Source organism: Manacus candei, unplaced genomic scaffold (assembly GCF_025592945.1).
Source record: "Manacus candei isolate 608988 ecotype Guabito, Panama unplaced genomic scaffold, ASM2559294v1 h1tg000060l, whole genome shotgun sequence".
Taxonomy (NCBI): domain Eukaryota; kingdom Metazoa; phylum Chordata; class Aves; order Passeriformes; family Pipridae; genus Manacus; species Manacus candei.
This window is the reverse complement of record NW_026138108.1, coordinates 1,262,146-1,287,028: the sequence shown is the minus strand read 5'-3', so window position 1 is coordinate 1,287,028 and position 24,883 is coordinate 1,262,146. Positions and strand designations below refer to the sequence as shown.

The following is a 24,883-nucleotide window of genomic DNA, read 5'->3' as shown; positions in this document are numbered from 1 at the left end:
ATTATATAATTTTAAGTGAGATTCACCTTCTCTATCTCTTTTATAAAAATTGGGAGAAAGTAATGTAATGTGGAGAGAAAAAAAATACCTTGAAAATAAATAATAATGTATATTTTCAAAGGTGATTAGTGATTTGGATGATTAATTAAAGACAATACAAAGGAAACTGACTTTCAAAGCAAAAGTGCTTCCTGTTTTCTGTTAGAATATCTCATGGTCTCTCAAACAATGTGCCCAAAACATGGAAAGCCCTCAATCACTTGAAATGCAAGGCCAGCTGTTATACCAATTATCATACAATGCCACATTTCAGTGAACTTGACGAAATACAATTCTTATAAAGAATTACACACTGTCAGAGCCAGATGTCTGATTTGTTTTATGCTTGTGTAGCAATGCCATGCTCCTGAGGGTTTGTAGGTGCCACAGGAGTTACAGCTGTCTGTGCAGAGAAATGAAAAATCAAACAAAATGTAACTCTGCATAAAGAAGTGCATTTTTCTTTATAAAGACACATAAAACCCACTTGCTTCAGGCCACAACAATTATTTTAAAATTCTAGACAGAAATGAACAAGGGGAATTCCTAACATCAATTTCAAACAAGTGGAATTCCCAACATCAATTTCCTTTTCTCATGAAAAGAGAAACAAAAAGCAAATCAGTAAAAAATTAATATTTACAGTGAATTTTTTGAAATTGGAATGATTTCCTGCCACTACAACACTGACTACTAGAGAAAATTTATACTGTAGGCAGGGTATTATGTCTTGGGTCTACCAGCTAGTGCTAAGTGAAATAAGAGTAAATTCTAGCTTCTGGAGTGAAGTATAAACTCTCTCTCTCTAGAGTTGAGACCAGTAGGTTAAAGCAAATATTGAAAGCTTTGTGAATAAAAAACAACTGTAGTTTTATGCAGCAAGATCATCTACAGGAAAGCAGAAGCATAACAGGAATGCTTTAAGTTATTGCTTTAAGTCATTGCTTTAAGTTCTTTCTTTTATTCTACACATTTCTGCATTGTTGTTACTATCTGCATCACTCTTGCATAACAGTCTCCCTTTGAAACACTGATGATGCTGAAGACTTGCACTTCAGGCACCCTGCTCTCTTTTCTATAAACGGTGCCCATCTAGAGCTTCAGAGAAGAGGCCTTGTAACTCAAGAAATCACTTCCAGGAACACCAGGGAATCACAGGCAGCAATGAGCCATGATACATGCATTGTATTGGAGTGGCTATTTCTGCTCTCAGAGACCTAGGAGATATGAAATGCAGTAGTACAATGCCAAACATACCAATACATTTTTATGTTCTGAAAAATTGTTTTTATGTGATATGGCCATGCTTGGCACTGCATACAAATAGCTCTGGGGAAGTCCTCGGAAAAACACCTCAAAAGAAAAAAAAAAGGGGGAAATCCCCTACATTGGCTCAGTCTTAATTTGGTAAAGTCAATTCTAAGTCAGGCCCCATTATTATGAATGGGTACACTTTGAAAACAGGACAGATATATTCCAGTGACCCCATTACAGCAAGGTTGTAAGACACAGGTTCTGCAGAAACTATGAGTGGAGGGACTACACATCACTGAAAACTACTGGAATGTTATTTGGTGGTAAAATATTTTTATTACAGAAAACTGTAAATAGTGTGTGTGTGTCCAGGCTTTTTTGTAATTGTACCTCCAAGGTAATATCCTGGGATTATGCTAACCTCCCAGGAAGATTGGGATGTTCTTATGTGGGGCATTCTTGCTTGTTTAGGTGTCCTTCTGTATAATGGACTTCCATAGCCAATGTGGCATTTGAAGGCCTTTGCTGGTACATGTATGTCTTGTACTTCAGTAAATGAAGACCAGAGTATCTTCAGAAATATTTCAAATTGGGTACTAAATAATCCTCACTAAATAGAAATACTGCTGCTGTGGTTATAACATACCTGTCAAGGCTTTAAAAAGTCAACTATTTAATTACATTGTTTACTAACAAACTGTGATCACTAAATGCTATATTAAGGTTTTATGAGGGATTCCTTAAAATCATTTTTTGTTCTATAAGTTAGGACTTCAAACTTACCACATGATCATAGTTACTAACTTCATTACAATCTCATTCAGGATGTTGAAGAAATCCACCATCATCTTGGCCTGGTCTCCCATTTTCCCCATAGCAATGCCAAAAGCAATAAAGAATCCTATCAAACCTACAAGGAAAAATGGCAAGACAAAAAAAAGGTACGTAAACCCATGGTTTTTAGGAGTTTTTTGCACCTAGTCAACGTCTTGATACTACATGCTGATGAGACTTCACTGAATGAAAGAATGGGTGAGTTTGGAAGGGACCACAGTAGGTCATCTGGTCCAACCTCCCTGCTTAAGCAGGGTTGTCCTAGAGCACATTGCACAGGATTTCAGAACTATAGGATATTACATGTCTTGGGATTTTTTTAATATTTACTCACTCTCAGCTACCATAATCAAATTCAGAACATCTTTGATTCTTCAATATTTTACTAAATTCCAACTTCACAGGACAGCTATGGTTTTATTGGTGTTTTTTTCCTGAATTAACCTGATCATAAAAAAGTATGTATACAATAATCTTCTCAGCACCATGCAACTCTTAGAAACCTCATAAGCCCTGGTGAATGGGAGAGGTAACACACTGCTATATCATAACTCTGTTGTTAAAACAGTTACTAGGAACCAAGAGTGTTTTTCTCAGGCTTTACAAAAGTCCCTTGACAGATTCAAGTGAGTGAATTCTCTCATTGACAGATTCAGTCTAGTGAGTCCTGGAGTGCAGGGAAAGGCAAAAGTAGCCCTGAACATAATTTTTGCAGTCCAGGAGTATTCCAGTTAAATGAAGAAGTTGGAGGTAGGAGTAAAGGTAAGCATTGCATTTTAAGCTTAGCCACAGAACTCCAAATAAACAGAATAATTTCACTGGAACAGGCTATCAGTGGATACAAAATCATAGCATTCAATACGAGTAACATTTGGCTCCTAAATTTAAATGCTAAGGTGTGAATATCTGGAGTATTGGACTATCAGTGTGAAAAAACAACAGAGTGCATCTGTCACGTGTTACTTTGGAGCTGTGTCTTCAATGCTAACCTTTTCCATCCAGCAACTTTCAGTGGTCAGAGTCAGATTATTAATCAATACTGACAGATGGTTTGAATCTTCTGTCATCCTTTGAGGGTAAATTTTCATTCATGATATTACTTCAGTATTTAACAAATGTGTAAACAGCAGGGAAATTCCTAAGGAAAAACCTACCACGACTCAAAAGCATTCAAGAGAAGGGAATTTGACCTACAAGTATGCTGGGAAAAGACAGGCTGTCCCATACCCTCACACTGGATTTAGTAACCAGATTTTTTTCTTTTTTTTTTTTTTTAATCCAATTTCCTGGATGTAAAGTCATTCTTTAGAACCAAGTTATCTCCGTTGAGTCACTTGAACAGGGAAGTGAAGCATATATTTGTGTGCCACAGAGCGTAAAGAAATAATTAAAAGCTTTTCAGATACCAACTTACTTCCTGGAATCCAGAATCCGCATCAGAAAATGTTAGTAGGCAGGTTTTTCTGTTCATTAATTCCAAATGAACTGCTGTGTTAGTCATAAGACTAAGATTGGTTCATATTTGCAGGAATTTGCCTGGCTTGTACAGTTTATGCAAACTGGATGGCAATTCCCCAACATTTTCACTTCTTCATTCAAAATCGAATCACACCAAACCAAACCAAAAAACTCTGCAACATTTGAGAGTCATTGGTCAAAACACCACAGAAAATCCCACACCTAAACTGTGTATTTATTTTCTGTAGGAAGTATTCAGCCTTCTAGATCTTTTCTTATCCATGAAGAGCCTAAACAAAATAAGTCTAGCATTAAATATAGTGATATAGTGCATCTCTCATGTCAGAATGGTTGTTTCATTTTAATGCATAAGCAAAGTTCCAGGAGAGAAGAAAGCAGGTGAGGGTAACAGCGGAGGCAATGAGCTTCTGCCTCACACATGGTGCAAAATGCCAACTTGCAGCTTTGAAAGCAAGTGACTCCTCTGCCCACAGATGCTGAATGCAAGGAAGAGCCGTGAAGGCAGGCAGGACACAGTGGCTCTTGTGGAGCAGGCTGCTTCATAGACAAACAAGATCAGCTTATTGATACTACCATCTCCCCTATGTCTAAGCAAAGCAGCCACTGCCAACCAACTCACCAACACCTAAAGAAGCTCTGCACACACAGCAGCCACTGTCAGCAGGATCTGTTCATCAGCTGTAAGGAGTCTGTAAGGGGCCATTTGCCCTTAAAAGGTTATGGTCTAGTCGTGAGAGAAAGCAGTAGATTAGGTACTGCCACATTCTGTCCCACTTTGAGGACACACAGGTGTCGGCCTCAGCCCTGTGGACATGCTGTCACAGAGTAGCTTCAAGAGTAGGTGTGCCAATGAGGTTACAAATAGAGAGCTAATTTGTTACTGACTTCACCCACATCCAGAAAATAAAACGTTGAAGGAGGAGCTTTCCTCTTTGGGCTGACAAAACAGTGACTCTAGGCATAGAGGAGAAAATAGAAGTGGTGCACCAGCTATTTGTTTCCCGTGTGCTCCTGCCCCAGTCTGAACAGTTGTTTCAGGAAAGGGTGGGAGATAGGCAAAGTCTTCCTACCTCCCCCACTTGCTGGCTTGTCCAGACAAGATGGCTTGATGGCATTTGCAGCTGGTAAAGGTCAGCAGTCAAGATGAAAGGAGGAGGGAGTTGTGACTCAGAGATGTGTCAAGCCTTTCTGGGATTTTTCTTGGATGGTGTGGTTCACACCCCACCTCTCACTTCAGGCTCTGCCTCAAGCCAAATTATTTCAGCATGCCCAAGACACCTACTGGAAACAACTTAGCTCAAATTCATCAGCGGGTGTGTGAAGCACTGGCTCTTGAAGCTCTCCCCCATGCTGTTTTGCCAATATGCATTAGGATTAGTCTAGATCGGCTCTTCTAGGATGAAAGGGTATTTTGGGTACCTCCTACATGCTTTGCTACTGTACTCCAAGTCATAACTGCAAAGCTGCCAATACAGAACAATTCACTTGATTGTTTCTGTGATATACTCATCTCAGAGACCAATGGGCAGCCAGTAGGTGATAACACTTGATGATTATTTGGAGAGACTAAACTTGCACTGAACAGCAGATCTGACAACACTGATCAGTCACAGCAAAAAGCTTTGTCATACATATGAGGTACATATTTGACAGGCAAAAAACTTTCCTACCCAGGACATTCATGCCATCCTTAAATTCAAGTCCCTTCTTAATGACCAACTGGGCTTCAGGTGGTGCTGTCTCATTCACCATAGCCAAAGCAGAATCAGTGACATTAGGTGGCTCTTCAATGGGTGGTGGCACCAGCACTCTCTTGGTGACAGTTTGGATCTGAAGGCAATAAAGAGGGAGGATGAGAATGGAAACAGATTGAATACAATCCATATGATAAATAAGAAAATAATAATAAAAACAGCCTGCACTTGAAATTCCAGGAAACTATATTTTTAAAGGATTAGACATGGCATTCCACAGTCTCTTATCCCTCTTCCAAAAATAAGTTTATTTTTCAATAAAGTGTTACAAAGTCCTGGGGGTCTTCTTCATGACTCTAGTGTGAAAAGCATGGCAAATACTCGTTCCTTACCACTACAGTGTAACATTTTACAGACAGTTATTTCCTTTTTCCAGATGGTTCACAAAGGGTGCTTCATGGATTGCATGTTATATGTTGATACCATTTGTTCAGCACCAAAGGCAAGAGCATCTAAGATCAGTCATGGCAGCAACTCTGCAGTAAAGCTTGTTATTCAGGTCTGCCCAGATCAAAAATCTAAGAATCAAAAATGTAAGACATTTCCAACACTCCTCTTACAGCTTTTGAGCTCTTGACTGCAAGAGCTCAAAATGGAATATACAGTCCCCCAAGCTCTCTAATTAAAATATTGTGAGCAACAGATAACAGAAAAATTATCAGTGCTCCCAGACAGAAACCTGACCACCTCATAAAAATAAGACATCAGCATCTGAATGGATTTAGACCCTTCTGGCACATGAAAGGCAAGGTCAAGGGAAAGCTGGGAAGGAATGCTAGATGGAGAAACGGGCTTGAGTTTACAGCTAGGTAAAAAAAGGGAGGAGGGAGTGGAAAGAGAGAGATCTGTGACTTGCTGCTTTTAGAAGGGATGTTTTCCTCCCACTTCACATCTTCACCATTTTCTGCTTCTTCATGGCTCTGGGACAGGCAAAATGGTTTGGACACTGTGACTGCCTTGCCATGTTTTCCCACCCGCTCCCTACTTTTCTTGTTCCTAGAAACACGTTCAAGCAAGGCAAGAGAAACGGTGCATTAGCCTTCGAAAGTACATTTGCACCTCTTTCCTGTTGAGATGAACATTGAAGTACTATGGATGATGATCCAGATTCAATCCATATAGTTAAAACCTTATGGTTTTAAAATACCCTCTCTCAAAACCTGCTGTTTAAATCTGGAGAGGAGGATATAGACAGAAAGCCTATGTAGCTTTGCACGAGAAAAATGCTTCTGTTGTCCTTAAACAATCCAACATTCTTGCATGTTTATATTTTTGTCAGCGTTCATCTGAGGGATGCTGTCAACAATATTTTTTTATGTGAGGTATTCGGAATGTAAGAACTGAGTCACAGAAATTAAAACTATACACACACTCAAATTCCACTACAGTCACTTAAGTAAAAGGTCTTCAGCACCTCTTTGCACAAGGCCACAGTCACTAAAAATGCTGAATCTAATATAAAGCTTAGATTCTGACAACAACGTCTGAGGCTAGAAACACCATTAAAATGTCATAGTCATATTTATAGATAATAGTGTCATGGTTTTTCATGGCACATAAAGTCTTATCTCTGCTAGAATAGCAATTTTCATTTTAAATTAAAACTTTCTGGTGGACCATACTAAAATTCAGGAGACATTGAAATCCAACGATGATTCAGAGTCCAGTTTGTAAATGAACTGTTTCAAAACTTCACATGAATCTCTTCATCGCTTTCTGCCCGGTCACAGTGGAAGGCATATTAAACTCCCACACACACTGTACAGCACCACTGTTGCACACCCTTCAGAACCATTCTTCTCAGGATTACTGCAAAACACTTCTTCCTCCTAAGGCAACCTGGAAACACTGAATGTTTATGGAGAGAGACTGTATAAATGTAGAAAGAGAAAATATATGCTGATACCATGAAAAGCAGTTAATTTTCCTCCTAGAGAGAGATTCAAGTAAAGCCTAACTCCTTACTGAGGAGTTAAGGGCTAAGAGAGGCACAAGTTCCATCTAGAAAGGAATGTGATCTACTTTGCAAAAGAAATGTGGCTTTGTGGCAGAGGTTTTCACTAGCAACTAGTTTGGAATCTGATAAAATCAAATTTTAGAAAGCAAAAAATCTCAGAAGTTTTTTTGACTAAATTGAAAAACAATCAGGGAAATGGTGATCCATAACTAGGGAAGTGACCTGAACATTGGAATTACACACACTGAAAAAACAGTATTAAGGTTTTAAGAAAACTATCTGACACAGGTAGCTTAATTCTACTTTCCACTGGTTTTTGCCCCTCTGTTGAGATATTTGATCAATTTCAAGTGACAAGAAATTTAATTCTTCTCTCTTCCACAGCTCAAACAAGGGGAAGGAAGAAAAAACCCATAAGCATCCTGCTTTCCCTCACTTAATTTTGCAGAAATACATTTCACATTATATGTGATGTTTAGCCACATGACTGACATTCCCATGATGATTTGGAAATATTGAGAATGTTCTCTTTCTAAATCCCCAAGGATTATGTGTTTTCATGTGGAAGTCCATGTAAGAAGTGAAGCAATCCAAGCCCTTTTGGCAGCTTAGGTTACCCTCTGTTTTCCCACTCCCCCATGGCCTATTCTCCCCTCCCCCTCTTCTCTTCATTTTATTCTTTTGGCCATAACCACAGCACCAGCAACCATGCCATTTCACAAAGGAACACTTAAAAACAGGTTTGGCAACAAATCCTGTTACATAAAAAAAAAAACAAAACAAAAAAAACCCACCAAAACAACAAACCAAAACAACCCTGAAACCAAAACCTGTCTGCATTACTTCCAAACAATTCAGTTGTAGGAGAAAAGCAGCTTACATACAAAAAATATGCTTAAGCAGAACTTAGGAAGCATACATTTTTCATTTATTTTACCTTTCAAAGGAAAACTGTTTTGATTAGGCATTGGTGAAAAGCTTTTAGATAAAATCATCTAATTACCTACTTACAGAGCCAGCAACACATGGGGCAAGCATCTTTCTTTCCCAGCATGCTCCAAACCTGGTGTGGTGGAGCCACCTGTAGGGTGGTCAGCCACGTGGCTCTGTTATCTCCACCTAGTCTGAACTCTAACAAAGCGTTAGAGGTTAAGAGAGGTTGTGTTTCAGGGCTGGCAACCAGCTGGAATGAATATCATCCATGTATTCCAAACAGGGCACTGCAGAACCATCAGCTCTGCAACTAACAATGAAGATCAAATTCAACCTGGGTCAAAGATCAGCCCCAGGCCAGCTTTCATGACCACAGGTACCGTATAAAAAGCACAGAAAAAAGTTAAGTTTACTTAATAACAAAATAAAAATCATCTTCTTTAAAAAAGCTCTATGAATTTAAATAACAACTACAACCAAAGGAGCTGTAAAAAATGTTCTTTCATTTACCTGCTCAAGACTTCAGACCTGTATTCCTCCTTGCATCATCCGATTCACCTAAACAATGACATTAACTCTACAGACAACCCTGGTAAGTGAAAGATGTGAAGAATGTTACCAAGGAGTAGAAGGATTTACCTGCTGAAAGCATGCTTGAACTAGATTTTCAGGGAACAAGTTTCGGATCAAATCCAAGAAAGCATCCAGACTAGATACTTCATCATTCTTCTTCCCTTGACCAAGTTGTTTCTTGAGTTTTGGATTCCCTGGATGGATGGCTAAAACCAAAATCACACCCAGCACAGCAGCAATAATAGTGGTGGACATGTAGTAGACCATGGCTCTTGTGCCCAGTCGGCCACTTGCTTTAGCATCTAAACCAGACAGTCCTGCAGGTGTTTTATTTTAAGAAACAAACAAATATATTGACACTCAATATCCAATTCAATAATTATAAAATAAAAACCTTTATAATTTTCAAAGTTTAATGACTGCCTACAGGTACTTACTTTTGTTCTAGTGAAATTCTCACCACTAGACAGATTCTCCCTGTAGTTCTTATGTGAGCAGTGTCTACTGTTAATAATTTATAGAGAACCATTTAAGATCCCATCTAATTCCAGACATTGCAGGCATTGAAAAATAGAGAAGATATCATTCCATTTTTTGCCCTTGATTGCTGCAAACTGGTCATGGTCTGGTTGACACCACATCTTCAAGAAGGTTATGCTTACTAGTGTTATGCCATCTTATTTGCAAGGTCCAATCCAGGAATTATATCAAATGGCATATTAAGAAATTTCTAATAGTAGTATGTGTGTATGTGTTTGAAATTAAATTCACTGGAGCATATACATATTAAAACCAACTAAGTTATTCAGAAATTAATTCTAAAATACACACCTGCAAAATACTGACAGGATCACACTACTGTTCTTCCTACACCACAAAAAGCAAACCAGGTGATATCTGTAGAAAGCATCTTAAAGTATTTATGGCTAATAGATCTTACCTGTGATTAAACTGGAGATAATTAAAGGGAGGATCAGCATTTTTAGCATCCGCATAAGTATATCTCCTGGGAAGGCTATTAACATGATGATGTCAGGGTCAATAGGTGTTGCTAGACGAAGAAGACCGCCACACACTGCACCCAGGATAACACCTGGGAAAATAATAACAAAAAAGAGCAGGTAAGTAAGTATAGCTGAATGTGCATTGATTATCCAGAAGAACAGCCTAGAAGAAAAATGGTTACACGGGGCTGCTGATCTTTGGTACAACACAGACTTCAGAAGGGATGGATAGTCAAATGTAATTAATATAACCATTCTACAGCTAATAAAATTGAGGCACCAAGAGGTGGAGTGATTTACATAAGTCCATACAGAACTGACAGAGGAGTCAGGGTTAGGATCCAGCTCTTCAGAGTACAACATTTAGCTCTCAACATAGGAATGGTACCACTTGAAGACAGAGTCAGCATGAGTAGCTGTTCTACAGTCTAAGAAAAACCCTGCAGGTCTAGGTAAGGTAGAAAAGTCCCGTAAGGAAAATACACTGAAGCTGCATTTGGGGCACTTTGGAACAAAGTGCCTGATCTGGAATACTGCACATATCATTGAAGAATACCTGATTCTTAGGACTCACATATTACTCTGTTCTTTTGATGGTCTGCATCCTTCTCTTTGTGTTAATGTTCTCAAATCACAAACAATCCCTTCATCCATCTCTTATGTAGATTTCTACAGTGATAGCACCTAAACCTCCCTTTCAGGACTGAGGCTGTTAAAGCATAGTCTAGGGGAAAAAAAGTTCATGTTTACTTCCATAACATGGTCTTTATGAATGGGCATTTTTTGTTTACATCCAGGATGCTTTTGTTTTCCTGATCCCAAGCCCACGTCTCAAGTGTAATAAAACTCGGTAGCAAAGCCTGAGTTATGATTTGCAGCAACTATGACTCTTTGAAGTATCCGTTTGATACAATGAAAAATATATGTGTATTTAAAACTTTTTCTGGAACAGCATCAGGTACCTTTTAAAGATGACTCTAAGCAAACACTTCAACAGTATGGAGTTTTGCAGGCTGAAAATATGGACATGACATTTGCAGCTCAAGATCAGTTGCAGCTGGTCTTTCAAAGAAAAACACAATAAGAATATGTCTACAAATTTGCTGCATTTGGCTGTTGGGCTTCCAGTGGAAAAGAAACAGGCAAAGAGCCAGTGAACCACAATAAAATGTCAAACTGTTCTGTATTTGGAAGCTGCTAAAGCCAGAGGCAATATTCAGGATGAGATCATGGAGCGCTGGCTTACAGCTACAGAAAGGGAAGACAAAACTTAAAAGCAGTGGAGTGTAAACTGAGAGATAAAAGATGAAGGAAAGGAAATTTTAAAAAGTTCTTGTCTTTTTTTTTTTTTCCAAATCACTGAGAGCAAAGATGTGTAGTGCGTTTAGTTCTACTGAATGACTTGGATCTAACTGGCTTTGGGGCTGAAATCACAGTCCATTCAAAACCAGACATAGAATGTATCTCTGTGGTGTGGATTTGCTCCATGCTGTGTCAGTAACACCCTGCACACCTGACTTAAAGCGACTATGTCCATGGGCATCGTTCAGCTGGAACAGCTGATGACCACAGACAGGGACTGTGGTGCTACATGAACAAATACAGATAGACACAGAGTGTCCAGACCAGAGGATGTAGCTTACCAAACACAGTAAGAGTCAGGAGCAGATTCCTGTGGAGTGACTGGCAGAACTGCACACATATGTTCCCGGACCTGTGCTCCACTGGATTTAAATGACTTTCATGCATCCGGACTTCTACTTGCTTAGGCATATTGTTGGCACTAGAATAAAAAGTGAAAATCAAGTAAAAGTTATAGCACAAGATGCCAAAAGAGAGGGGAAAGTCTGGATTGCTTCCATCATATATAACTGGGGAATCTGACGCATAATCCATCGCCTCCCACATTTCATAAACACTGCATATTTACTGCTCTGAAGAAGTCTCTGAAATGGCAGTGGTGCCTTTATGGTATTTTAAAGGTGTAGTCTTTATGGTATTTTTTGCAGTTATTTCTCAAATGCGAGAGATGTAAACAAAATTAATTCACTGGACACATCATTCCAAATGTTCCATGGACTAAACTACTGGTTTGGAGTTGGAAAATTCAGTTTCCCCAAAGACTGTGGCTGTTTACTTAAGTAGGAGAGATGGCTGAACAACAAAGTTTCTGCTAGCAGGAAAATGCAAATTTTAATACCTTATTTAATTCCAATTCAGAATAATAGTTTAAAATTGAGGATTTATTTGCAAAATAAAGCATTCAAGAACATTTTGCTTAATCTTTCAAAAACATTTAATTTTAACATTAATATTTTATTGTAATGTAATCAGAACACTGAGGTCAAAAGAGTATTTTTAACTTGGTTGTAATGAGACTTGAACAACTGCCACTGAAAATTAGTCAAAAAACTATGCATTCTCTAAGAAAACCTTTGGTTTTATTGAGTTGGCAATGGTTAGAGGAAAAATTTTTTTCACTAACTGGTTTATATTTGAGTAAGTGATACGCACAGGACTGCAGAACTTCAGAAGTCATGCCTCTAACTTTCTCAATGCCTGAGAAATTGTTAGCAATAGGCTCCCTCGTATGCAAAGTATTTAAATGTATTTGAAAAAAAATACCAGAAATACTGTGAATCAAACATTTCCCCTAAAAGTTAAGGCTGTCTACTTAAATAGGAGAAATAGCTAAAGAACAGGTTTTTTATTATCCAGAAAATATATTTTTTGAGATCTGGTCTTATGCCAGATTAAGACAAGATTTTAGAAAATTTTCCTCTACAACAGTTGACTGAAGTTTACAGACCTAAAACAGGTCTGAAAAGATATATAAGGTTTCAGTATTCTCAATACTAAGCCATTCCCAATGAATCAAAACTTCTTTTTTTATATATTTTATAGCTTGTTGTGTTTGTAATTTTTTAAACAGAAAGTTATGATTAGACCTGTAATAAGAATTCAGTCATTTTGATACAAATATTTCCACAATTTTCCCTTTCAAATTGACATTGCATTTCATTCCAATACATTTGATTGTTAAAAAAGTAGCACCATCTGAAAATGTATTAGAGAATATTTTTTTTTTTTAAGGGGAAAAAACCCTCCAAGTGTTGTAATCTTTATTCTGCAATCTCAAAAACATTTCACAGTGCTGGTCACAATGAGATGTGTTGCTGCTGCTGGAACAACAAAGAACACCAGTGCACATTCGGACAGCTCAAATGTGAGGCATGCCTACTTCTTGAAGACTTATGAATGCAAGTATCAGAGATACACAAGGATTAGCCAGAGGATAATGTGCATTAACAGTTACTTGAGGAATTACGAGAAAGATGAGACAGTGTCTGCAGTTTTCATGCACATGGGCCGCAAAAGCCATGAAATCACTGGTGGAAGTGTGCCAAAAACCCAAGGAACTTGGGATCCAAACTTTGCTACTGGGGATTACAACTAGTTTCACTTGCACTCTGAACATGAATTTATAACTTGTTTTGATCTGTTATTCACTACAGGTTAATTATATATTCTTCTGAAACTTTGAATTATGGACAGCTGAAAGTAATTAAAAAGAAAACCTTAGAGTCTTTTCCATTAGCAAATAATTAGGCAGAACTAGAATGGATCAGTAAACAGTAGCACTTGATGATTTCACTTTGGGCTAATTTTAGTTTGGTTTCCTGGACCCTTTTCTACCTGACACCATGCATATAGCTTCATACTATCTAAGAGAAAGCCACTCATAAATATCTACTTCCTCAGCTGTGGGGCTTTTCTCCAATTCACAACGAAGCATATTGTTCCCCTTACACCATTGCTGAAGTAAGTCCTCCCATGTAGAAGGCGGCTTCCAGTCCTGGTCTTGTATTCAAGCCTTATTTCTACTGCCATCCATTTCTAAGTGACAGCATTGTGTTTGCTGGCCAGATCCCCTCCCACTTCAAGCCTTGTCAGCATACAAAGGCTCATGAAGGGAGGTGAAGGTGGACTTACAACCACAGCCGCAGTGACTACTTCAGGATTATAGCCCGAATAGAAGCCAGCCCTGCCTGAGGTGGTCAAACAACACAGAGCCTCTGCATGATAGCAACTACCTTTTTCAAAAGTTCAGCCATGTAGAATGTAGATATCCAAATATCCTCTGAGAAGAGAAGGAAAAGAGGACACAAAGGTCTTCAAAAGACATTCCTAAATTTCCAGGAACTTAGTACTGTATTGTGTGCTTCCCTCAAGTGTAAAACATGGGTTTTACACTCTCCAGCTCTTCAAGATTGTAAGTGTACCTTCAGCATAGACTGAAATTCTGATGAGTATGGGGTTTCTAAAGAAAAAGACCCAATAGGAAAATACACTAACCATGCAGCTATGTTATGAAAAGTGATGACAGATGAATATAATAACATGAAAAACAGCACCAAAAAGGAGTTAGCACTGCTATCAGAAATAAGATATTTATCACCAGACCAGAGACAAAGTATTGTTCCAGGCTTTTCAGAATGTTGTGGGAGGAGAGAAGGGGAAACAATAGTGAAATATAAACCTTCTGTGAAGGATAAGAAAAGGGTTCTTGTGTAGCACATGACAAAATCAAAATTTTGCACCAGAAATTTTCTATCCAATTTCTAGAAGATGAAAATCTGTTTAACCTCAGAGTCATGGAAATCAACTTTTGTCTTATGGACTGAGTCATCTTCCTTGTGCTGGTTTTGTGCCTCTATTTGCATCTTGTAAATTATATTTAGCTTTATAAGAATGCAGAATTTTTTGCACCTGAAACCTGCAGTCACATAATGACATAACTGCAAGAAGTGCCTATTTCAGGCAATGGAAGATGCACAGATGTAAGTTAGGGCAAAATACGGACCCTTATGAACCAGATTCTCCTTGATCTGTCCTACTCCTCTGCTGTCTGCCACTGAGAGCGCATGCCCACATGAACAGCTTTCTTCATACCCTGAAGGCAACAGTGCCATGTTAAAGCATGCAGGGAAGGGACTTAAATACATATAAGGCTTTCTTCTGCTTCAGATTTTCATGCTGAAGGAAGCGGTGTTTACTGCACCCCAACTCATGGGCAGTGCTGGGACTCAACTACAAAGCCAGAAGTGTACCAATCACCAGAGCCTCTCCTACACAACTGAACATCACCAATATATCTCTATGTTAATGGTACCTCTGTAGCTAAGTATGTATCACAAAACAGTGCAGAATGCATTTTTGCAGCTGTGATCTCTGCGACATGCAAGTTATTACCTTAGTTAAATAAATCATTTAAATAAATCATTGTTCCACTGCACTAGCTTCTATGGCTATTCAAACAAAGGAACCATTCTGAATGCTTATCTAAAACCCATCCAACTAAAACATCTTTTAGTCTAACTACACTGAAGCCAGAACGTAATGACATAAATTGATTCTGCTCATTATTTTCATGTGTCATTTTGACAAGCAGCCAAAGAGCTAAGCTCCAAAACAGGTCCACAGAGTAATATTAAGTACTGAGACCTTCAAAGATGATCATATTTTCTGCTAACTACTGGTACTTGAAAACATTGGCAGAACTTATAAAAAAATGAACCAAATATTGGAAAATGTGTAGTCACATGAAACAGGAGATTATATGAAACAGCACATACCAAGAGCTAGGTATATGTGGTAGCTTTTGAATAATTTATATGATGTTCTTCCTAGCTCAGTGTCACCTACTCTTCTTCCTTTTGAGGCAGCACTTTTTTCTAGAAAAGAGAGGAACTCCTTTGAGCCCAGGAGATTTGATTTTTATTCACCTTAGTAGAGTAATGTCCCAAAGAGAACACACTCTGTATTTTCACTGATTTCAAATATGCTCTTCTCTGACAAGGTGCTACGCAAGTGAATTAATAGAAATTAGTATCAGAATTACACTTCAATTTTACTCCCTTTTAAACAAAGAAACAATCTCTTGCCTAAATAATCAAGATGTTAGCTACTTGCTCTTTCTACTGTCCCTCATCCCCACAGAATACACATAGTACAAGAAAAAAAAATCTGTTCATAAACATTTGATTTTATATTATCTAAATATTTACAGTTGGTTTTGCATGTGAGATATACAGTGCTACATGAGATAATCTATTTATCTACACTTTTTAAGCTGCAGTCTTCTTGTCTTGCTGGTTGCTATACAAAATGTGTCAAAATGCAGGAAAGCAATTCATTGAAGCACCAAGGTCCCTGGTATTTTTGTTCCTATTTCCTCCAAGTGTTTTTCTTAGGTTTTCTCTTAGATCCCTCTGAAAAAGTCTGATGCCTGTATCTTTTTAAATGCTTCTTTCTTTCCTGTATTCCCACTGAAGTTTCTAGGACTAAAAGGCTGGGGAAACTGCTTTTCCTTGGCTACCAAATATAACTCCTTTCCTTACTAAAGTTAAGGGTTAACAATCTACAGAGTGCTTGAGTGACAATGCCCTTTTATGTTCAGTCAGTTACAGGTAAAGAACTCTGTATCTCCCCAGTACTTACCCAGCTTGTCATAAACCTAGATTACAGACTACAACAAAAAAACCCCCACAATCGTCTAAATAAATAAGGTAGGCAAAGACCATAACTGGGCTCATAAAACAGATGCTGGGGACAAGGTAAATTAGCAGAGACCCTGTTTAATCTGCTCAAGGCATTGATTAATTATCAAGCAGCTATTCTCAGTATAAAAGTCTGCTTTGTTTTGTAGCAATTACTCCAATCTAGGTAGCAAGAGCTATTCTTAAGAAAACAACCTTGAATAAACAGGTTTAAGCATCTAAGAACATCTCTTGAGCTATATGTTTGCTGTCAAACCAAACACTGCTCTCTTCTGAAGCAATGAGTAAACAGCAGCTATACAAGTGCAGTCGTTCTTAGAAGGGTTGGCCTTCTTAAGGAGAAAAAAAAAAGACAGGGGTGTAGAAAGCTGATCTAGCTTTCTTGACCTCAGAATAAAAAGCAAATGGGCTGCACATCTCCTCCTGCCAATTCCCTAGTACTCAGACACGTGGTCCAAAAGTAGTTGGAGCGGGAAAGCCATGGCAAAAATGTTACAATGAAGCTTGGTGCACAGTAATCTTGGTGACTCCTCACTGACAGAGCTCCTCCTAGCAATCAGTGGGATTGCATGGGAGTAAATAAGAGCTTAATACACCCTGAAGGATATTTGTTAGCAACAAGGCTTGGATCAGGGTTGTATCTCTTTCCCTTTCCCTGTAGAGACAGTGTAACACCGATTATTAAGGATTACATTCTGTGTTCATGAGAGGGAGTACGATCTGATCCACCCCGCACGATCAGCTTACTCCTACCTCATATGTAGGAAAGGATCTACTCTGGTTTGTGCATAAAAGAAGAGTGACTAGGAAAACGTGGAACATCACTAGGACAAGAAGGATTTCACTAGCTGGATGTGAGGAGTCCGAACTGTCTGCCACAACTCTTGTGAAATTAGGGCTCAAGCATGAGTTTACCAAGAAACTTTTAGAGTTGAAATAGTGTTGCCTGCTGCTTAAATTAATTAAATGACAACAACAGCTGCTGAGCTTCTTAAGGGAGACAGTCTGTGACTATGTTGTTCCACTGTGCCCTAGCACATACTATAGTATGGGGGTTTATTTTCTTAGGTTATACATATTTTTCAGACCACAGTGGAGCTGGTAAAGCTCATTATATACAGTCACAATATCACAGGCCATGCAGGGGAAACAGATAAAATATTTTTATTGTGCAAAACATGCATTAGCTTTGGCATCACTCCGGCTATGTAATAGCATTTTACATCAGTAAAATATTCTAGTCACGTTCAGTCTCTGCACAAAAGAAGAAAAAAAAATGCAAAAACAAACACATAAACTACTACAAACAAGAGTAACATAAGCCTCAGTCTGCAAGAGAAACATAAGCCTCAGTCTGCATTAACAAGGGTTTTAAGCCGCTTGCTGCCACTAAGCCCTTCTATTGAATTTTAACTGTATTATGTAGGTTTTTTCTTCTTATTTGTAAGACATTAATGAATTCTGAGTGGAGATTTAGTAATTTACTATGTAGAATGATTTGTTCTAGGGACTGGCATTACAAGCAACAGCCTGAAGCATGACTTGCCTTTCTGCAGCAGGAAAAAGAACTTTTCCCCCTGGAACAATTTACAACCACATTGTTTCCTCCGAGTTAGCATTTAGTATACATTCTGTGAGTTTAACATAATCATATGAGGGAGTTTAATCACAATCATATCAGAACAACCAGGGGATCAGGACTAGCCAGCATGGGTTTAGGAAAGGCAGGTCCTGCTTGACCAACCTGATCTCCCTCTATGGCTAGGTAACCTACTTTGTGGATGAAGGAAAGGCTGTTGACGTCGTTCATCTACCTGCACTTCAGTAAAGTCTTTGACACCATTTCCTACAGCACTGTCCTGGAGAAACTGGCTGCTCGTGCTTTGGGCAGGTGCACTGTTGGCTGGATAAAAAACTGGCTGGACCCAGAGAGTGGTGGTGAATGGATTTTAATCCAACTGGTGGCCAGTCACTAGTAGAGTTCCCCAGGGCTCAGTGCTGGGGCTAGTCCTGGTTAATATCTTTATCGATGAGCTGGATGAGGGATCAAGCGCTCCCTCAGTCAATCTGCGGATGACACCAAGCTGGGTGGCAGTGTTGATCTGCTGGAGGCTCTGTAGAGGGATCTGGACAGGCTGGATCGATGGGTCAAGGCCAATTTTATGAGGTTCAACAAGGCAGTGTGACAGGTCCTACACTTCAGTCACAACAGTCCCATGCAGCCCTACAGGCTTGGAGCAGACTGGTTGGAGAGCCGCCCAGAGGAAAAGGATCTGGGGGTGCTGGTCGACAGCAGCTGAACATGAGCCAGCAGTGTGCCCAGGTGGCCAAGAGGGCCAGTGGCATCCTGGCTTGTATCGGAAATAGTGTGGCCAGCAGGACCAGGGCAGTGATTGTCCCCCTGTACTCAGCACTGGTGAGACCACACTTTGAATGCTGCTTTTAGTTTTGGGTCCCTCAGCAAGGACACTGAGGTACTGGAAGGTGTCCAGAGAAGGGCAACAAAGCTGGTGAAAGGCCTGGAGCACAAGGCTCATGAGCGGCTGAGGGAGCCAGGGTTGGCTAGCCTGGAGAGGAAGAGGCTCAGGGGAGTAGTTATTGCTCTTTACCTGAAAGGAGGTTGTAGTGAGGTGGAGGTTGGTCTCTTCTCACAGGCTGGAAGTGATAGAGTAAGAGGAAATGCCCCCAAGTTGCACCAGGGCAGGTTTATATTGGATATTAGGAAAAATTTCTTCACCAGAAGGCATTGGAACAGGCTGCCCAGGGAAGTGGTTGAGTCACCACCCCTGGAGATATTTAAAAGATGTGTAGATGTGGCACTTAAGAACATGATTTAGTGGACAATTTGGCAGTGCAGGTTTAACAGTGGGATTCAATGATCTTAAAGGCCTTTTCCAACCTAAATAATTCTATGATGCTACAATTGTATATTTAAATAGCTGATCAGCAGCATCCTTAGTGATCCTGCAAGGAAGGGTGGTCTACTCTGAATTAGTTACCAGTTACATCTACCTCTTTCTTTTGATTTTTTAAAAGTATTTGTCCATGAGATCATTTAGGAAAACAACTCTTTATGACCTACTTGATTTTACAATATTTGAACTTACACTACATTTGTTTGCATTTTTAAAACCCTATTAGAATTATCAGGAGATTTCTGCTCATTAAATGCTTCCTTTAACAGTTTCTCCAGCTTTTAAATCTGACCCAGGAAGCTGAATTGTCCAGCGGAGAGAGGGAAGTCTAAAGACCATTTGAAAGCAGAAGCCAAGGAAAATGAAGTAAACATGACACAGATTTTTTTACAGCATGATCCTTTTTTACATATCTATCCAAGCCTTTCCATGCATACATATCACCATGGAAGAGAGACTTTTCCCCCCCTGGGGTTTCCTTATGTCTGATTGACTAACGTATTGACTTATGTATTAACTGGGCTGCAGCAATACATCTGAAAAATAAAAAAAGCAGAGTAAAGATGATGGATCTGCCAGGTTGGAAGGAATTATTTTCTATTCAGAATGATGCATCCTGTGTATGTTCACATACATGGCTTTTCAATAATCTCTTTAGACAGACTGCAGGGGATGGATAACGCCTTTTCCTGTGCAAGATTTTTCTTACTGCAGCTTAGATTTTATATAGCATTTTATGGCATGCTATGTGGAAAAGAAAATTAGTTTCTATGGAGAGACTGGGAACTAAAGTTCAGTTCTTATGGAACCCTGCACCATAAACCACTTGAAGCCAACAGATCACATTGAATCACATTGGTTTTGTTAGAAAAAAGATAATTGTATTTTATGAAAACAGGTATGTACCTGCATACATAGAAATGCCTTGGAAGTGTCAGCTAGATAGGGAGAAAGCAATCAGGATAACACCTATGTGTTTGAAAGGCTGAGACAGAAATTTCTGCAGTAAGTTGCAAAAAGGAGATCTGTAACACCATCTCTCCACCCAACACGTGGTGGGTCTGATGGAAGGGAGCCATAGGAAGCTGTACAGTCTCCTTCCAGCTGGCAGCCACGCAGTGGCAGAGGCTTCGGAATCCCACAAAGCACTGCCTTTCATAGTCTTATGAAAACCTGAGTTTAACACCTCAAAGACAGTGTGTATTGGAGTGTTTGTGAGTTAACTGATTTTCTGATTTAGTGTCATGACAAAGCCTGACAGGAAGAGATTAAGTTGCAGTTTCTAAGAACAAAGCTAAGGTAGTTAACCAAACTTCACTCAAGACAAGTGTCCTGTAGTCTTCCATGGTCCTTGGCAAGGATCTCCTACACTCTACTAGCAAAAATGTTTTATTGATCAGAAATCCACTGTGGGGGGGGGGCTGTATAATTCAGAGTAGTTCATGGAAAGAGGGACTGATCAAGGAGGTCTGATTGAGACAGAGAGAAAGAATTAACTTGTTATAACAATGGGAAACAAAATGTAATTTCTCCCATGAATTTATTTCTTGAGTAATGTTTTTTTTTCCTGACATAAATTCTCAAAAGTTTGTCACTGCAAGCAGCTACACCAGTGATTTTGGACCACATCACTCACAAAGACCAAGTTTATAGGAGCCGTGTAACCTGCCATGGCTGAATTGGCGCATCAGAGCTCTACAATTAAGCAAATCTTAACTAAATCTGAACACAGTTACTAGCATTCATTTAGACACCATTAGGGATAAAAAGACCCAATCTCGATTGCTTAATTTATTTTCTCACCAAATCTGTGTATTAACCATTTATTTTAAAAAGTATGATATGTGTCAATGAGCATAAAAAAATACAAAAATGAGGAAAAGCCTCCTTGCCCCTCCCACCATGACTGATGTTCTTGGTATCTTGGTTCTCAGTCATCTTTCTTTTCTGGTATGCTTTAGAGGATATATATATCCAGCTAGTTGCTCCTCAAAGTACTAAAAGCCCTTTACTTTGTGCATGTTTTCTGAGAAGTGACTGAATAGTGCTAGGTTTGCTATGCACATTCAATAAAAAAAACTATTAAAATCAAAATTTAAAAAAAAAAAAACAAACAACAAAACAAAACACCCCCCCCCAAAAAAAAAAAAAACAACAAAAAAACCCAACAAAACCCCAGAGCTACTCTCTGACTTCCAGTGGCTAAGGTCTGAGAAAGCTGACCTTTCACAGGCTGAGGTCTGAGAAAGCTGACCTTTCACATTTTCAGTATTTTACTCTAAAGCCTGCAAAGGGCACAAATAGATCCAAGTTTGACAAGGCTTCAGATAACCTAACAAAAAGCAACCAAAAATGCATTAAAAAAATGTATTCATTTCCATGAGATGTTTGTCAATGAGCCAGTACATAACATTGTATCCAGCACTAATTCTGTTTGAAAACATTCCTCAGTGCTTCCTGTGGGGAAAATTTTTCTTCCAGAAACTATTGTGGGTAGAGTCAGAAACTGTTTGCACAAAGAGCAACAACTAAGAAGAACAGAAGAAAAAGTTGAACTTCTTTGCAGAAAATGTCAGAATTTGGATTAGTGCATGGAAACTCAAAGTCCCAATTTGCTCCTATCTAGTCTAAAAGATATTAATTCTGCTCTGACTATAGATAATAGTGTTTCTCAGTTATTCTCCAAAATCTGACTTACAAGGAAATTTTAAGCAACTATAAAGCTAATAATTTACCACTGCAATTTCTGAGTGCCAGAAACCTCCAAGAAAGTGCAGAGGTCTCACAGCATAACATTATAAAAAGACTGTATTTGGTCACCAGCACAATGTTGTCTTGCAAGCTGAAAAGAAAAAAGAAGATATTTTAAGCTTTTTGCCTCACCATATGGCATATTTAGCTTAAAATACATCCTGTTCAAGAAACTTCTAGTCATTCTTTTCTCTTATTTGTTTTGTTGTTTGTTTGGAGGTTTTTTATACCTAGAGTGCCAGCTTCTCTTTTTATGCCGATACACTTTTATTATAGTCAGATATTCAGATTGCTTTAATTACAACTATTGCTCCAACAAAATTGCTTTGGTCAAACTCTGCTCATGTTCCTTGGAAGCCATCTCAACAAAAATTACTCTGTCTGGGCCCCCAAACATCAAAGAAACTTAGTTTTGAAGACATACAAGCTTCCAGTAGTATGTCAAAGAGATTACAGAAATCGAGTCTAGCATAACAGAATCACTTGTGATACAGTTTCTCTGTAGAGCTCAGGATGATCCTTGGAGCAGTATTTATGATCATACACAGCAAGATTTGAAGAGTGTATGCCATCTGCTGGAATCAAAAAGATGTCTTACAGAGGAAATCCTAAAAGGTAGCAATAATTTTCACCCAGTGTTAAGCATCTTCTTTGTCTCATGTGCCTTTGTAATTAGGGTTTGGAACCTTTTTTTCCTACTGTACCTTTAAACCAAATGAAAACCAGTAGTAAACACTCTGTGACCACAATCTTGTGAAAGAAGGAAAAAGTTTCCCGCTCACATAGACTAATAATTTATTCTAGTAGCTGTATGAAACTGAATGGACATTCAGATAAACAGGTTGCACAGGTGATCTGCTTATATTTTTCCTTCCTTATCAACATATCAGAGATGTCTGTTAGGAAACTAGACCCGAAAACCAACAGTATTAAGGTGGGAGCTCATAAGTACAAAACAGCTTTCACAAAGAAGGGTATATTTAGGATTATAGACCTGAAGATGGATAATTGGGTTGCTTTCTACCTTTCTACACATGTGATGCCCTCAGGGCATGTACCATCCCTCAAAGTATCTGCCTGTCTCCCCCAGGTCTGCTTACACTCATTTTACAGATGCAAAAGAATCGGAAGAATTTCATGGATAGCAGGAGCAAGACTATTTTTGGCATTTCGTAAGTCTCCATCCTAACAAAGCATTTTCTTAAACATTTCATTTTTCTGCTTATTTAGTTTTGTCCACTGGACTGCAGTACCACTTTTGGTAGTCTTGCCTGAACTACCACTGTTCAGCTGGTGGTGTCTTCCTAGGGAGGTGCTTCACTTCAACCCAGAGCAGCATGGTTACTATATAACTGTTGAAGACAAATCTTTCTATCCAAAAAGAAATTGATGTGAGCTGCAGCAGTTCATTTTCCGCATGATACAACTACTCTCACTGGATAAGGACACAGTAGCTTCTCTGAAAACTAGGATGGATTTTCTAACCTTGGACAAATTCAACCATGGAAACTTAACTTTTTTAAATTTACTGGTAATCTAAAAAGGTTAATTTTCCAAATTATTCCATGCTTCTCTCCCTAATGGTGTTTTAATATGAAGAGTGAAGCAGGTGAAACTAGAGAGCTCTTTTAACTCAGTATGAAATCTCTGACAGTGACCAGCTCTAGATACTCAGGACAGGACTGTAAGACAAGCATGTAGCACTATATTTCCCCCAAGTACTGCCTGGTATTCAGTCTGTGGGTTATGGATTTCAAGTGTTATTCAGACACAAACTGTAAGAAACTTCCAATACAAAGTTAGAAAAAGGAAGTAGAAGGAGACACCATAAGCAATTTTCCCCATTCTTCCTTGTGAGACTTATAATACAGATTGCTTAAGGACAGACGCCCAAGACAGCACTGGGAACCTCTAAAGAAAGTGCTATACAAGTAGAAAGCTTGCAGAGTTTTAACTTGAATTATACTCAGTTACATTGCCAACCATAAATCGCAGAACAATCTTAATCCAAACCACATTTACTATGTCTATGTTTTCCATGGTGAATTCCAAAGCATATTATGCAAACATCATGTCCAGCAAAATGGTGATGTATGGCAGGGTGCTTCAGTCCAAGGAATAAAGTCTAAGCCCAATAATGAACTCCCATGAGATAAATTCTAAGGCTTATATTGAGTTTTTACTGACATTTCTACTAAAGTCACTTGAATGTTTACCTAGAGTTGGAGCTATGGAAAATCTCATTCACTTTTGAGAGAAATTATTTCCAAGAAATTAAAAAAACCCTTACCACTAACCTTCTAAGCAATGGATGTTTTCATGTGAGTTTGAAATGGGATAGTAAAACTGTGTGAAGCAGGACGACTCAGTTGTTGACTGGCCTGCCCCTGGGCCAATGTTAGAGGAAAGGCACACAACTGGAGGCTCACTTTACAGCATGTCACACCCAAACACAATCTTCTGGTCTTTTAATCTAATGAACAGAGATCTCCTGGGACACAGCTGTGTGTTAACTCAGCAGCTCTTACACATGTCCTTAAAGTACATGTTTATCTGGTTGACTGAACTGGTCCCTAACCAATGAACCACAGGAAGACACAGCCCTAGGATTTACAAGGCTACTTCTTGTAAAAAAGTAGCTAATTTGCAATAGAGTTTTAAACTGAAAACAACCAATGCCTAAAGAATGATCAAATTATGAATAATGGCTGTATGTATCCAAACCAACAGAGTGAGGAAGCAGCTGCAATAAACACACTAAAAATAAGATGGACAAGTAATGCTGTGGTTGTGTCCACGTCCTAGGGCATGATAATGCTCAGGTTAGGCT

General features: G+C 38.8%; 1 protein-coding gene across 4 annotated transcripts in view; it reads right to left on the bottom strand.

The window, feature by feature from the left end:
* SLC1A2 (solute carrier family 1 member 2) overlaps positions 1–24,883 on the bottom strand; it is an 89,963-nt gene that overhangs the window by 24,892 nt on the left and 40,188 nt on the right. For all 4 annotated transcript variants that reach the window (XM_051804133.1, XM_051804131.1, XM_051804132.1 and 1 more), the window contains 5 exons: positions 11,471–11,610; positions 9,764–9,916; positions 8,890–9,140; positions 5,277–5,436; positions 2,077–2,203 (listed from right to left, as the gene is read on the bottom strand). In XM_051804133.1, coding sequence (XP_051660093.1) covers positions 2,077–2,203; positions 5,277–5,436; positions 8,890–9,140; positions 9,764–9,916; positions 11,471–11,600 — 821 coding nt within the window. In that variant the 5' untranslated portion in view covers positions 11,601–11,610. Of the gene's footprint in view, positions 1–2,076; positions 2,204–5,276; positions 5,437–8,889; positions 9,141–9,763; positions 9,917–11,470; positions 11,611–24,883 lie in introns of those variants that run through there.